The 15,126-nt window shown below is 37.6% G+C and overlaps 1 protein-coding gene across 1 annotated transcript; it reads left to right on the top strand.

The window, feature by feature from the left end:
• The first annotated feature begins 7,890 nt into the window (after window positions 1–7,890).
• LOC136217195 (uncharacterized) lies at window positions 7,891–11,518 on the top strand. The gene is made up of 3 exons (XM_066003789.1): window positions 7,891–8,286; window positions 9,036–10,419; window positions 10,503–11,518. Exons 1-3 carry the CDS (start codon window positions 8,004–8,006, stop codon window positions 10,654–10,656), a joined length of 1,821 nt encoding a protein of 606 aa, XP_065859861.1. The 5' UTR covers window positions 7,891–8,003; the 3' UTR covers window positions 10,657–11,518.
• The last annotated feature ends 3,608 nt before the right edge of the window (window positions 11,519–15,126 follow it).

Genomic DNA, 15,126 nt, shown 5'->3' with positions numbered 1-15,126 from the left:
GCAATAATTTGTAAGTCAAGTTTTTGGTTAAAAAATATTTGTGGTTTAATTAATTTGCAAAAATGAAATCTTGTATATGGAATAATTTGTAAATTCAATTTTTTAATTGTTGTAAATTGATTTTTTTTGGGTAAATGTGCATGTGGAAAAAAAATCAATTTCTTTTATCTATTTTTATACATTTTACTAAAACATGAATTTCAAAGTTGAATCACGTATGATGGCCGTCTAACCTAAATCCATGGCTGCCCCTTGCTCTATGGTGATCGGCGATGCGCCGTTCGCCATCGCTCATCTCTTCGGAAGGGAGGCCTTTGCTCGCTTCTCCTCTGATGTTCCCAAGCCCAAGAAGATTTCACCCGAGGCTTCTTCCTCCTTTGCGGAAGCACTAAAGAAAAACATTCCGGCTACAGCACTTCCGGCGTCGACGCTGCCGTTGATCTCCGAGGAGGGGCTTCATGGTGGTCAAGATTCCACAGGAGATTTATGAGGAAAGAATTAAATCAGTTCAGCATTCAGTGATTGGCAGAGTCACGTTAAACAAGGGAGATCGACCCTAGAGACACGCAGAGCTAAAACAAAAATTGAATCAGGTATGGAAGAGGAACATGGATTGGAAGATGATATCACTTGGAAAAGGATTCTACCAAATAATCATGCCAGATGATAGGGCGTTGCAGGCTATATAGGGTCTTGGCGATATCTCGCTGAAGCCGGGAATAATCAGATTCTCTCCTTGGACCCCTGGTTTCAATTCGGACTTACACAAGTCCACCTCGGCACATGTCTGGGTAAGATTGTACAACCTACCATGGGAATTCTGGGATACAAGAATCATTGCCAATATTGCTAGAGCCGTTGGGGTTCCGTTGCGTTTTGATCACAACACGGTTAATGGTGAGTTTGATCATTATGCAAGAGTGCTCGTTGATGTGGAACTAACCCGTGAGGTTCAGTACAAGCTCCGCATTGACACAGACAATAACAAACATTGGATTTTTCTGGAATATGAGAATCTTCCAATGCTCTGCAGTAATTGCTCGGCAATTGGGCATTCAGTAGCACAGTGCCGCAGAAGAGAGAATGTTAATCCCTAGAGACAGAAGAGCAAACAGCAGGGGCACAGAGTGGTACGAAAGACACAAGAGGCTGAGGTAAAAGTGGATAGCGTCCATGCCGATGAAAACTCGCAGAAGGTAAATGAGAACAGAGCCACCAATGACTATTTGCAGCTGGTAGTGCACAGGCCTGAAGTTTAACACGGTACAATTGCTGATGTAAAGGCTAAACACACGAGATGGGGAGATTGTAGTGAGGGTATCAGTCGCTCAAATTCGGACTTCGAGGGGTCAGATAGCATTGAGAACACGCAGGGGCACAGAGTGGTACGAAAGACACAAGAGGCTGAGGTAAAAGTGGATAGCGTCCATGCCGATGAAAACTCGCAGAAGGTAAATAAGAACAGAGCCACCAATGACTGTTTGCAGCTGGTAGTGCACAGGCCTGAAGTTCAACACGGTACAATTGTTGATGTAAAGGCTAAACACACGAGATGGGGAGATTGTAGTGAGGGTATCAGTCGCTCAAATTCGGACTTCGAGAGGTCAGATAGCATTGAGAACACGACAAATGAGGTTAATTTTTTATCTGAATCTCCTGAATGGACAAAACATATGCTTAGATAAGCGAATAGAGATGTCAATACTTTGAATGAATATGCTGCTGAAGGCAGTGAATGGATTACAAACAGGAAAAAGCTGAAGGCCAGGAAGACTCATTCTCGCAGAGAAGAGCGAGGGCGACCTAATAATACAGGTATGATTGTTATGTATTGGAACCGCCGGGGAATCCACAACCAGGGTACCCAACGGGCTCTTAGGCTTCTTTGTAGGGATAATTATCCGGATTTACTTTGTTTAGCTGAACCCATGGTCGACTTTGATAGAGTTCCTGGACCCTTCTGGACCTCCATCGGGTTGCAATAAATTTCTCAAAACGCAAATAATTCAATCTGGATCTTCTCTAGATTGGTTACTGCCAATAGAAGTGCCACTATTATCAGCCATGAGCAACATATCACCATCAGATACAGTTCAAACTCTGACACCTTTCACATCACTTTTGTTTATGGCAGTAACAGCGCTGTCAGAAGAAGGCTCCTCTGGAATTCGACTTTAGAAACTAGAGATTGTGTGAAGAGACTTGTTATAGAGGATTTTAATGCGGTTATTGGAGCGCATGAGAAAACTGGAAGAAGCACGCCCACATGTAGTTGCAGAGAGTTCAGAGAATTCATTCGGAATGGTGAATTGACTGAGGTGGAAAGTACGGGTTTGCAGTTCACGTGGTCGAATGGGAGAATGGGACCTGATCATGTCGAGTGCAGGTTAGACAGAGCCCTAGTTAGTGATGAGTTCCTGGATTCCTGGGAAAAAGTAAGCTGTTTGGCTTTACCTAGAAACAAATCTGATCACAGCCTGATTGTTCTCTCTTGCTCTACTGGCCACCCCAGAAAAGGGAGATTCTGATTCCTCTCAATGTGGACCACTCATAGCTCTCTGCATAAGATGATCTCTAATCACTGGTCATCTTGCAATATCTCCCTTCCGCCTGCTCAGCTGCTGTGTCACAAGCTGAAAACGCTACGAACTAAGCTGTAGGAGGCCTTTGGCAGAGTGGAAAGCAATATTGCTGAAGCGATGTCCAGGTTAGAAACAGCTCAGGCCAGCATCTCCAGGGAGGGCTTAAATGACATCTTAGCTGCTCAGGAAAGGGATGCACAACAAGATCTTAATCTTCAGCTGTACAGACAGGAGCTTCTCCTCAGAGAAAAAAGCAGGGAGAAATGGTTAAAGGCAGGGGATAGAAACACAAGCTTCTTCCACAGGTCAGTAAAATTGAGAAAGCTACAATCCTCACTGGACAATCTCTTAATCAATGACACGATTGTAAGTGATGAAGATGCCATAGCACAACATGTGGTAAACTATTATGAGAGGCTTTTTACTGGCAGATTAAGGCGTGTGGACTATGCGGCTATTAACGAGGTAATCCCATAAAGTGTGACTGAATTGGATAACAGTAGCCTGACAGAACGGCCATCAGAAGTAGAAATTAGGAATGTTGTGTTTGATATGAGCAGAGACAGTTCTCCTGGACTGGATGGGTTTGGAGGGATATTCTATCAATATTTCTGGGATATTGTCGGATCGGATGTCTGCCAGATGGTCCTCAGCTTCTTTGACTCTGGTTGTATGCTGCCCGGTAGAAAGTACAGGATATTGAGAAGGTTACCGACCGTTTAGGCGGGGTTTGGAAGTTGGCTGCTTATTGTGAGAATTATGGTTAGAACTTTGGTAGTTCAATTGTAATATAATGATATTTGGGTTAAATTGGAGACTCCTAAGTATTGATTATGATCTTTCTATTTCATGCCCGATGCCGATTGAGGTCATCTAGGGTCGGGTATGACAAGAAGCATACATCATTGCATAGCTGCGGCTTCAGAAGGGGTTAACATGCTCAAGAAGAAGTGTTTTGGAGGAAATATGGCAGTGAAAATTGACATCGGGAAGGCATTCGATACCCTGGACTGGAACTTTTTACTTGCGGTTCTTGAAGCCTTTGGCTTCTCCTTGCAATTCAGGAATTGGATTCTTGAAATTCTGCGATCAGCTAGAATCTCTATTGCCTTAAGTGGTGGTATTAAAGGTTTCTTCAGATGCTCATGTGGAGTAAGACAGGGGGATCCACTTTCATCCACGCTCTTCGGAATTGCAGAAGATTTCCTTGGAAGATGGATAACGAAGCATGTCAGGGAAGGCAAACTTGATCCAATGATCTACTCCGGAAGCAAAGATTTTCCATCTCACCTATTATTTGCTGATGACATGATGATATTTTGTCGAGCCTCTTTGAAAAACATGAACTGCATAAAGAACCTATTCGGTTTTTATGAAGCTAACTCCGGTCAGGCGGTGAATTGGGACAAATCTCAAGCCATCTATGGTAACTTCATAACCTCAGCTCGTAAAATTCGGCTATCGGACATCCTCGGAATCAAAACTGCCTTGCTCCCTTTGAACTATCTCGGTGTTCCCTTATTTCAAGGAGCGCCTAGAGCTAGATTTCTTCAGCCGATAGTCGACAAGTTCCTTGGGAAATTCAGTAACTGGCATGGGAAATCTCTATCGTTCGCTGGACGGCTCACCTTGGTTAAATCATCACTAACGGGCGCGCTAGTGCACTCCTTTTTATTGTATAAATGGCATGCAGCTATTATTGCCAAAATCAATAAAGCGGTTAGGAATTTCCTTTGGACTGGGGATAAGGATAGTAGGAAATTTATCACTGTGCCCTGGAGAATATGCTGTCTGAATACCACGTAGGGGGGTCTTGGAATAAAAAATTTCAACATCTTCAATAAAGCTCTCATTGCCAAATTCTGTTGGGAGATAATATAGGGATCGAGCTATGTAGCCTCTCTTTTAAGGCTTCGTTTTCTTGATTCCTCTGGCCTGGCGAAAAGGTTTTTATCAAACTCTTCTATTTGGTCTTCTCTGAAAGCGTTTTATGAACAAATTCGAAAGGAGACGTTTTGGTGGTTTGGGGAGGGGTCTAAATTAAATTTTTGGACCGACGGGTGGGTTATACCTGTGATTGCAGACTAGCTTAGCATACCAAGGAAATTACAATCAGGCATGATCAATTCTATCCATGAATTCCGAGCAAATGGAACTTGGATCAACCTGGATGATTTTTTGGACTCTATGCAAAACGCCATCCGCGGAGTTGAAGCTTTGGATGACAGAGATTGCTACATATGGCAGCCGTCTCCCTCGGGTAAGTTGACGATGAAAGAATTCTTCTCTGAGAACCACCACGGGGCAGATGTGAGCTGGGCCAGGCTTATTTGGACACCTTTCATTCCTCCTAGCCGTGCGGTGATCTGCTGAAAGCTGCTGCAGGGGAAAATTGCAGTTCAATCCCAGCTTCAGTCTAGGGGTATATGCCTTGCGTAGAGATGTGAGCTATGCAAGGAACATGGTGAAACTCTTGGCCATCTCTTTGTAAACTGCAGGACTGCCAAGGAGCTGTGGAGGCTAATCTTTGAAATTAATGAGGTGCAAGGCCTCTTCCCGCAGGACTTCGCTGCGTTCTTCGATACAATCAGGGGGATTTGTGTTAGGAGAAGCAGGAGGAATAAATGGTGGTTTTCAGTGGCTACTTGCTGCTGGTTCATCTGGTTCATACGGAATAGAGCTATCTTCGACAGCGAGCTCCCTTCAATCCAAAATCTGAAAAATAACCTGATGCACTTTCTTTCTGAGTTTGACGGTTTTTTTGCAGCTCGTGTGCAGCAGCCTCCTGAACCGGACTATGTGACCGTGAGATGGGTTGCGCCTCCGAGAGGGTGGATTAAGGTGAACACAGATGGTGCAGCAAACAGCTCAGGTAATGCTGGAGCAGGGGGAGTTTTTTGGAACTGCAGAAGCTTTGCTGTCGGGAGTTTCGCTTTTCCTATTCAGGATTCACAGGCGCACGTGGCTGAGATGAAGGCAATTATTTATGCAGTGAAGAAGGCGTGGGAAAGAAACTGGAGATGCCTTTGGATAGAGTCGGACTCTAGTTACACGGTGCACCTCCTAAAAAATAGAGTGAAAGAGGTTCCGTGGAAAATAAAAAAAAAGAGTGGCTGGAATGTCTAGTCAAGCTCAATGATATGACCTGGACAACCTCTCATATTTATCGGGAGGGTAATCAAGCAGCTGATAGGCTTGCAAGCTACGGGCAATCGGCATCTGACATTCTCTGGTGGAGCACCGCACCGCAGTTTTGTCAGGCATTCCTGTTTGATGACCTATGGAACGTTGCTCATGTCCGCTTTATGTAACTCTTTGCTTTTGTTTCCTTGTTTTCTTCTTCCTCTTGTACACTCTATTCTCTTTTTTTTCTTTCTTTAATAAGATTCGGGTTGTTGGCTGAGCCGGGGGTGCCAACCTAGTTGGGATGTCCGGACTGCCTTCGAGTCCCAGCGTTCATTCAAAAAAAAAGCAAGTGAAACACATTTTTATGCAAAACTTTAACTTAGAGAAAATATACAGTTCAAAGAAACATCTTTTTTTATATAAAACAAATATTAAAAAATACATTTTTACACAAAGAATGAAGTAAATAACATTTTTATAGAGTATATTAACCAAAAACAAGATTTTCAAGGAAAATACCTTAAATTTAAGAATGTAACATAAAAAGTACTAAAATGACACTGTTATACTTTTTTTAATTTAAGTATAGATACTTTAAATCTTTAAATCCGGAAAAGATAAAATTCTAATCTAGTTTTTTTTTTTTTGTGTAATTTCAAAATTTAATTAATTTATTTGCATATAAAAATGGGGCAATTGTTAGTTCATGAAAGAAAAATTTATTTTTATTCCAAATAAAAGCACCGGATAAAAATTAGTATAAAGTTTGAAAAATAACATGAGATTATAAAATGAAAAGAATAAATTAGAAAAAAAGAAAATAAAATAAAATTAGTATAAAATTGCTAGTTATTTTTATTTTTCCAGCAATACCAACTTCACTTTAGCTCATTTTGAGGGCACGAAACGATGAGTTTTCGGCTAAACAATATAGGTTTTTAAAACTAGACATATCTATGAATCTTGGGGTTATTTTTGGAGCCAAAACAAAGTTCGTCCCGAGGGAATTTAGAATTTTTGAAGTTAGCACATAATTTCAACATGTGCAATTTTGAAGTTTTTCCTATTTTTGAGCAGTACCAACTCCACTTTGGCTAATTTTTCGAGACATGAAAGGACAAATTTTTGGGCAAATGATGTGGGTTTTTGAAACTAGACATTAGGCCCGTTTGATTTATCTACTGTTTACTGTTATAACTTACCGTTTGATGTTGGAAAAGTATGCTTTTCTACTTTTATAAAAACTACTTTTTAGCTATAAAAGGTAAACATGGGGTGTCTAACCAAACACCCTTTCAAACTGAAAAGGCAAATAGAAAGAGTAAAAGTAGCAACAAAACATCCCATCACAATGAATCCAGTAGTCGTGTTGAGAGAGTTTCAAGTTTTTTAAGTAGACACATGTTTTCAACATGTGCAGATTTTGTTCATGGTTCTTATTATTATTATTATTATTTTTGCTTGCACTACCCATGCATCCCGTCTTTTGAAATGGAGGGAGTGATGATATGTGTGAGTAAAATAGTGGATGATAGTTGTAACTTTTATCCTAAAAAACTATAAATAGTGGCAAAATTCTCCATTTCAAACATGACACTTTCTCTCCGACTTTTAGCCCTTATTTTTTAAGTTCTCAAACTTTTAAACGCTCTCTAACAACCAATTTTCAATTTTTAATAATCAGTATCAGAAAGACCGGTTACTATGTCGAAAAGACAAATAGTTAACACCGATTTTTCAATAACCTATATCAATTTTTCTATCAATTTTGATGATTATGAGTAACCAGTGTCTTAATAAATTAAGAAACCAATAAATGAATAATCGGTTTCACCATGATTAAATTTTTTAACACTACATAGTGCAAAATTTTAAACCAGGATCTATATAGGGACATTATTGGAAGGAAAAATCCAAATTAAAATGGGTAAGGTTACAATGCGGGAAAAGTAAGATGCATGGTAGAATCTAGACGGATACTGTAACACCCAGTATTGGAAATAAAATCCCCAATTTGAATGGTAAGGCTGTCAAAGCAGTAAACGTGGCAGAGGAGGTGAAAAGACTCCTAACATCGTTACACAACTACTCTAAACACTACACCGCACAAGGACAGAATAGTCATATCAATCTCTTTTAAAATGAGCAACTGAAGCATGTTGCAGAGCCATAACCCCCAAAATCAAATTTAGAAGATATTATTAAAAAATGCTGCTTCTCGGTGACAGAGTAACAACGCCGACTGTGTGATACTGATGCTTTCTTGAGCTTCCACAACCCTTGCTATTCATCGCCATGGCCGGAGATGTGACCGGAGCAACAACTTCCGCTGGAGGAGACGCCGCCGAGGCCCAGTACGTGTCGGCGAAGACGTCTGTCTGGTGGGACATAGAGAACTGCCAGGTTCCCAAGAGCTGCGATCCCCATTTAATCGCTCAGAACATAAGTTCCGCCCTGGTTAAATTGAACTATTGTGGCCCGGTCTCCATCTCTGCCTACGGCGACACTAATCGGATTCCTCAATACGTCCAGCAAGCTCTCTCCAGCACTGGAATAGCCCTTAATCACGTCCCTTCCGGTATACCTATATCTCTATCTCTTTATTATTATTATTATTATTATTATTATTGAGCTTTAATTTAGGGTTTTTACGTGCTCTCATGTGCATTTGAGTTAGGTAAATTCGTTTTCCTGGTAAACCTTTACTTCTAAAACCCTTGTTAATTGCTTTGATTTTCTCAATTTTACTTGAAGCTTACAAGACATGAGATATATAGGCCTCAATTCTAGGCAACAAGAGTAGGTTGGTCATTCCTACCGTTATGTTTTAATTGTAAGGAAGGTGTATTGCATTGAGATTTTTAAAATCGTTCATGTGTACTTGTTCTCTTTTACAGAAAACAGGCCTCAATTAATGACTCAATTCATACAAAACGATAGGAGAGAAGAGAAAATTGAGGCTTATGATTTATTCTCTATGACCTTTTTTTTGTGTGAATTCTGATGCTATTATTCATCTCTTTCTTTGCAAATGTTGTTTTCCATTCGTGTCAGAAGTAATTCTTTCTCAAGTCGCTATTTCAAGCACCAACAAATTAACAATTATGTTCCGTCCATTGGAAGCTCTTCTCTTTGTGGTAGAACCCAGTTGAGATTTCTGTGAGATAAATCCAAATTTAATTTTTCATGATTATCAATGTCTATAAACGCCTATAGAAATCTTTGTAAACTAAGTCTATGAAATTCATTCACAAATTTACATTCTTGAGTATTCTGCCTGTGCCTGAATCTCTATAATTCGTTTAAATGACCATTTGTTATTAACAGGAGTGAAGGATGCAAGTGACAAGAAAATTCTAGTTGATATGCTTTTTTGGGCAGTAGACAATGCTGCTCCCGCAAATTATTTGCTCATTTCTGGTGATCGGGATTTTTCTAATTGTCTCCATCAGCTACGCATGAGGAGATATAATATACTTTTGGCACAGCCAAAGAAAGCATCTGCAGCTATTGTTGCTGCAGCGAAGACTGTATGGCTCTGGTCCAGTCTTTCGACTGGAGGAAACCCGCTTAGTAGTGGGGAGTCAATACAACCTGGTAGCAGTAACTGTACCTTTAATGCTGTAACACCTCAAAGCAGATACTTTGAACCTGTTCAATCTAGACAACCTGTAAATTTTGATTCTGAAAATGTTTCCTTGGGAAATTTGCATTCATTTCCTAATATGAGGGTTGGTGATACTAAATCTAAAGTGAAATATGTTCCTATTACCTCAAATCAGCCTGCTGTTGCGAGAGCCACAAGTATGCCAGTCACAGTTCCTGACACCAAGAATAATGACTACTCTTGTCGGCCTGAATTCACACAAGGAAAGCAGTTTAAGAAAGCTCCACATGAATTCTTTGGGGGCAGTGAACCAGTAGCCTCTGCGAATATGTCTACACCCAATTTCTTTCCAGGTAATTCTGACCCTTCACGGAACAGTGCCAATAATATCACAGGAGATTCTCAAAGTCAGTATGCTCCGCATGTGAGGCCAAATAGCTTCTCCATGAAACAACCCGCTTTTGTTCATGCCTATCATTCAATGCATTCCAAACCTGATGATACTAGATTCTCTTTAGCCTCTTCTAATAATGTGCATTACACTGGTAAGTTAAGAATATCTGAATGTGGCAACTTCATAAAAGATGCTCCTAAATTTCCCCATCAAGTACTGCCAGACTTACAGCTACAGGTTAAAAGCCATGAAACAAACAGAGGCCAATCAAACAATTGGTATCCTCTTCCTTCATCCTCAGTTAGCAACACCAGTTCTAGTAATCCTATATGGGCAAACCTAGGAAGGTCGCCTCCTTCAGAATATGAACAAGGTCTTATCGGCATTATCTTACTGGCTTTAGACACCTTGAAAGCTGAAAAAGTCATGCCTACTGAAGCAAATATAGCTGACTGCATTCGTTTTGGAGAGGCAAAACATCATGGTACTGATGTACGTAAAGCATTGGATAGTGCAATTGAGCAAAATATGGTAGTGAAGCAAAAATTAGGTGCAATGGAGCTGTATGTTGGTAAAAATCAGAAACTATGGCAGTGTGTGAACCCTATAGGTGGTAATCCTAACCAGTACCCACAAGCAATATGGGATGGCATAGAAAAGTTCCTGACTTCCTCTGCTGGAAAATCAGCCATATTAGCTTCTAATTGCAGGTAGATTTATTAATTTTTTTTTATCTGTGCGCTCCTTTCAATATTTGAAACTCTGATAGAAGAGATTTTATCTTATTGTACAGATATGAAGCAGCATTGATTCTAAAAAAGGCATGTTTGGAAGACCTTGTTTTGGGTGATGTACTCCAACTCTTGAATATGATAGTTTTTCCAAAAAAATGGATAATTCAAAGCCATTCCGGATGGCAACCAATTGCCATCACACTTAAAGATTAAATACAGTTATATACTTGGGTGCTCGATCTATTAAGATCTGCACCAGTATTGAAAAACCGGCCTTAAGAAAAGGTCACACATGCGAAGTGCAGAAGCAATATATGGAATTTAGTTGGGTGTTTCGAGTTAGGTCCAATTCTCTAAAATTTTGTGTCCGATTTTGTTTTCTTTACTAAGGGAAGCTTGTAAGTTAGATGCTACCAAATGTTTTTGTAGTTGCAGATTTACAACTATAAGTTGCACCTGCACCATAGGCCTGCCTAAAGTTAGGCCGTTGATACCTGGATTTTAAGGGCGTCTAGATCTTTAGATATTATGATGGTTCTGGGTGGACTTGCCTATAAGTTCAGCAAAAGGCTTAACCTTTGTTTCATATGCTATGGGAGGCTTTTTTGGGGAAGGCAAATTCGTTCGTTTTCTTTCTTTCTTTTGGGAGTAATGCCATCACTATTATAAATTGTGCTTGTAAAGTGTGATGAGCTGATGAAGAACAGAGTATTGAAGTTAAATACCTTGAATGAGGATTATCAATGCTGGAGTTTCTCATGGCCGATGCTACAGAGATAGGGGACGACTAACAGCTTCCGCCGGATGAGTGGTGATCAGCAGAAGCAGATAACGTAATTACATTGAATGGCGAAGAAAAAACGATGCGGGTACAGATGCTAATGAGGATTCTACTACTTCTTTCACTCACATCTGACCTGCTATTCTACTACTCGTTTGATACATTGACATGGAAGGACATAATTGTATCAAAAAAATTATCTTGTGATTTGGATCTGGATGTATGATTGTATGTACCTAGTATCTCGCAGGATGGTACAACATGTTGAAAACTAGTATTCTTCAAGTTTCGATATTCATGGTGTTTACTTTGTCTCTTGAGCAAATTCTGCTATTTGGTATTGTTGAACTATTCAAACTCATGATATTTTATTTGTTGGTTCTTGCGCAATTTCTGTTACTTGTTAGAGCAACTCTAGTGGTTTACTTAAGGGACCAATTTGCAATTTAAAAAAATTGCAAAACACCCTCTCACCACTAGAGACCCTCTTTACAAAGTCTCCAAAGTCTAGCAAGTCTCCAAATCCGGACTAGCTAGAAAAAACATAGTGGGCCATGTTTGATTTTTATATTCATTTAACAATATATATGGTTTTTATTTTATTTATTTTATTGCTCATGAACCAAATAGTATAATGTTTTTAATCTAATGATATTTCAACTATAATATTTTTAATCTAATGTTATTCAGATTTTAATTTTTTTTATTCTAATAGATATTAAAACCAAAATGATATTCTGATTTTAATTTTTAAATTCAATTAAATAAATTATTTAAATTATAAATATTTATTTGATTAATATTCAATATTAATAGATTTTTTATTTAATTAATATTAATTTATTATGAATTTTATTATTATTACAAAATAAATTATTTGATTAAAAGTAAAGAAAATTAAATATTATATGACGTGTGAGACCCATTGAATAGTGTGATGGTGACTAACCACTAGAGAGGATTTTGGTTGGAGTTGTTTTGTGGAGAGAGTTATTAGAAATGGATGAGGTGGAATGGTTGGAGGGTGTGCAACCCTCCAACCACTAGAGTTGCTCTTATACAAATATATATCGAACAAGCATGGCTATCTGTTATTAGAAACACAATAAGAAACTTTAGTTTACGAATTAGGTGGTGATCTTTATCTTTTAGTGGTAAGGTACAAGTTCAGCTAAATGGTGGTGCAATTTCAAGTTAATATAAAGTTTAATGTAAAGTTTTATTACGGAATGTGAGTTTTACGATAATTTTAAACATGCTACAAAATTACTAAATTATACACTTGTTGAATCCGTTTACCTCAAAAATATCTGTATTCTCGTAATTCCTCACTTTCTCCTTGTTATTTGCAAACAAAATGCTGATTTGCCAACTATTTTCAGGGTTTTCAGGGTAGTTATTCATAGCGAAATCTAGAAAGAAGACGGTAAAAGTTGATAATACCAAATCAAAAGTGAGTTTCCTTCATCTCTTCCCATCAAAATAACATGATTTAATAATGGTATATTGATTAGCTTTTGAGTTTTTTTTTTTTTAAGTATAGATTTAATATGTTATGTTTGGCTATGGTTAGTGGTTAAAGGTATAATGATGATTTTCAAATTCATTTGAAATGTATTTGTTTGATTTATTTATTTAGAAATCGAATTGCGGAAGCCATAAACCCTGAACTCTCAATCTAGAACCCTTCATCTAGAAAATGGCTTCGCAAATAGGCAGGGGTGGAGCCAGGATCCAATAGTCGGTGGGCTAAATTGTGTGCAAGAAAAAAAAACAAATACATTCAAAAAAAATCGAAAAAACAAATTCTTCATAAATTGCTAATAAATAGTTCTCGTTACCTATAGTAAAAAAAAATTAACATTTCTTGACCTTCAACCGACTCGAAGAAGATAAGTAATGCTGAGAAGGTGGCAATTTATTTGTCACACCCGACCCTAGACGACCTCAATCGGCATCGGGCGTGAAATAGAAAAATCACAATCAATACTTAGGAGTCTCCAAATTATCCAAATATCATAAATTTCAAACTTTTCAAGTATTCCTCTTAGATATATATTCTAAATAAATCAATATCCTTACTACATTAGTCATTCAAGAACCTCAATATATTTACCAACTCCATTACATTACAATTGAAATACTAAGGTTCTAATAATAATTCTAACAATAAGTAACAACTTCCAATCCTCGCCTAATCGGTCGGTAATTTTCTCTATACTTGTACTTTCTCGCCTAAAAACATTAAAACATTTAAAAACGTGAGACAGAAATCTCAGTAAGAAACTATCAGCTATAAAAACCCAACTTTACTTAACATAGCTACATATATACATTTGTAAAGGGATTTAATCAAAACCTTATAAAATATACTCAAACTTAAGTTTATAAGATAGTCATCAAAACCTTATAAAATATTCTCAAAACTTAAGTTCATAAAATAAAATTTGTGTATGTGTATCCATCCTCGAATTCCACCCGTGTAGATCATAACATCAATCATAACAATATCGAGATATCTCATTTATATCTCGTTCCTTGCCTAACGGTTAGGACTACCAGTTGTGCACTCTGGCCATATCGCCATTAGATATGATCTTACAAATACAACTCCTACCCCGCGCAATCCTAGATGGACAAAACCATTTTATCTTTCAAAATATCACAACTCATAAAAATCATATTTGGACTTCAATCCAAAATAATAACAACAATAACCGCAACAGATTTCTCAATCCAAAAACAATTCGTAAGAAATCATCAAATTCATTTTATTCAATATAGATATACATTGAAACCAAAAACATATATGTATATATGTAAATCAACCAAATTAAGTCTTAAATCAACATAATCAAGTAAAATCTGAAATTCACATAGAAGTATAGTCAATAGCTTCATTTGAACCATAATTTCACAATAAAAAGCAAAATCGTGAAAAACATCAATTTTACAAAATTCCTGCATAACCTTAAAATATCAATTTCTGAAAATGCTTTGATTATATATATCTATATACATAAAACTCAAAATATAGTTGATAGTTACTTACCTTGGCTATTAATTGAAGAAAACACACCCGTTCAATTCGCCTCTAAATTCTGTCTAAGTCATTTCCCTCCAAACACTACCGAAACTCAAAAACTCTTCGGTTAAGACTTAGATCTATGCATAAGGATGCTATGGTTTCAATTTCGAATGATTCGGACGGTCGTAAATCAAAGAAACGGTGGAGAAACGGTTCAGAGAAAACTGATGAATTTTTAAAGGAAAAGAAAAAGGAAGGAAAAGAAAAAGAAATGTTGATGATGATCCGATATGTTCCAGATCATTTGAGATATATATCTCAAATTTAAAAAAATATCCAGTTTGGTCCTCAATCTTTATATAATCTTTTAAAAATTATCCTAAACTTTTAATTTACACATAAAACCATCAAATTAACTCCAAACTTTTTCTAGAACACCAAATAAAAATCACACACCTAATAATTATAATATATACTAATATCAAAATATAAATTTTAGAAATTTAGACACGAACGTGACATTATTCCTTCGAGATGTCATAGCTTGGAAATTGCGCACAATCGCTTCATTCTCAATACCAACAAAAATCCTTTTTTCAACATAACACATCATACAATCTTCGAGAAAGTCATCACCCATCTTGTTGCGCAAATCCGTCTTAATAAGTTTCATTACAGAGAAAGATCTTTCAACAGAAGTTGTTGCAACTAGTAAGATCAAAATCAACTCAATAAGCTGGTATGTGAAGGGAAAAAGAGAGTGATACTTTAGCTCAACCATCTTCTTTGCAAGTACTCCAACATCATTCATACTAGAGAATATTTCATTCGATCTAATTTCATAAATGAACAGTTTAAGTTCATCTTTGAGCTG

The sequence above is a fragment of the Euphorbia lathyris genome, chromosome 2, assembly GCF_963576675.1.
Source record: "Euphorbia lathyris chromosome 2, ddEupLath1.1, whole genome shotgun sequence".
Classification (NCBI taxonomy): Eukaryota; Viridiplantae; Streptophyta; class Magnoliopsida; order Malpighiales; family Euphorbiaceae; genus Euphorbia; species Euphorbia lathyris.
Note: the sequence above shows the minus strand (reverse complement) of the source record. Positions and strands in the feature narration are given on the sequence as shown.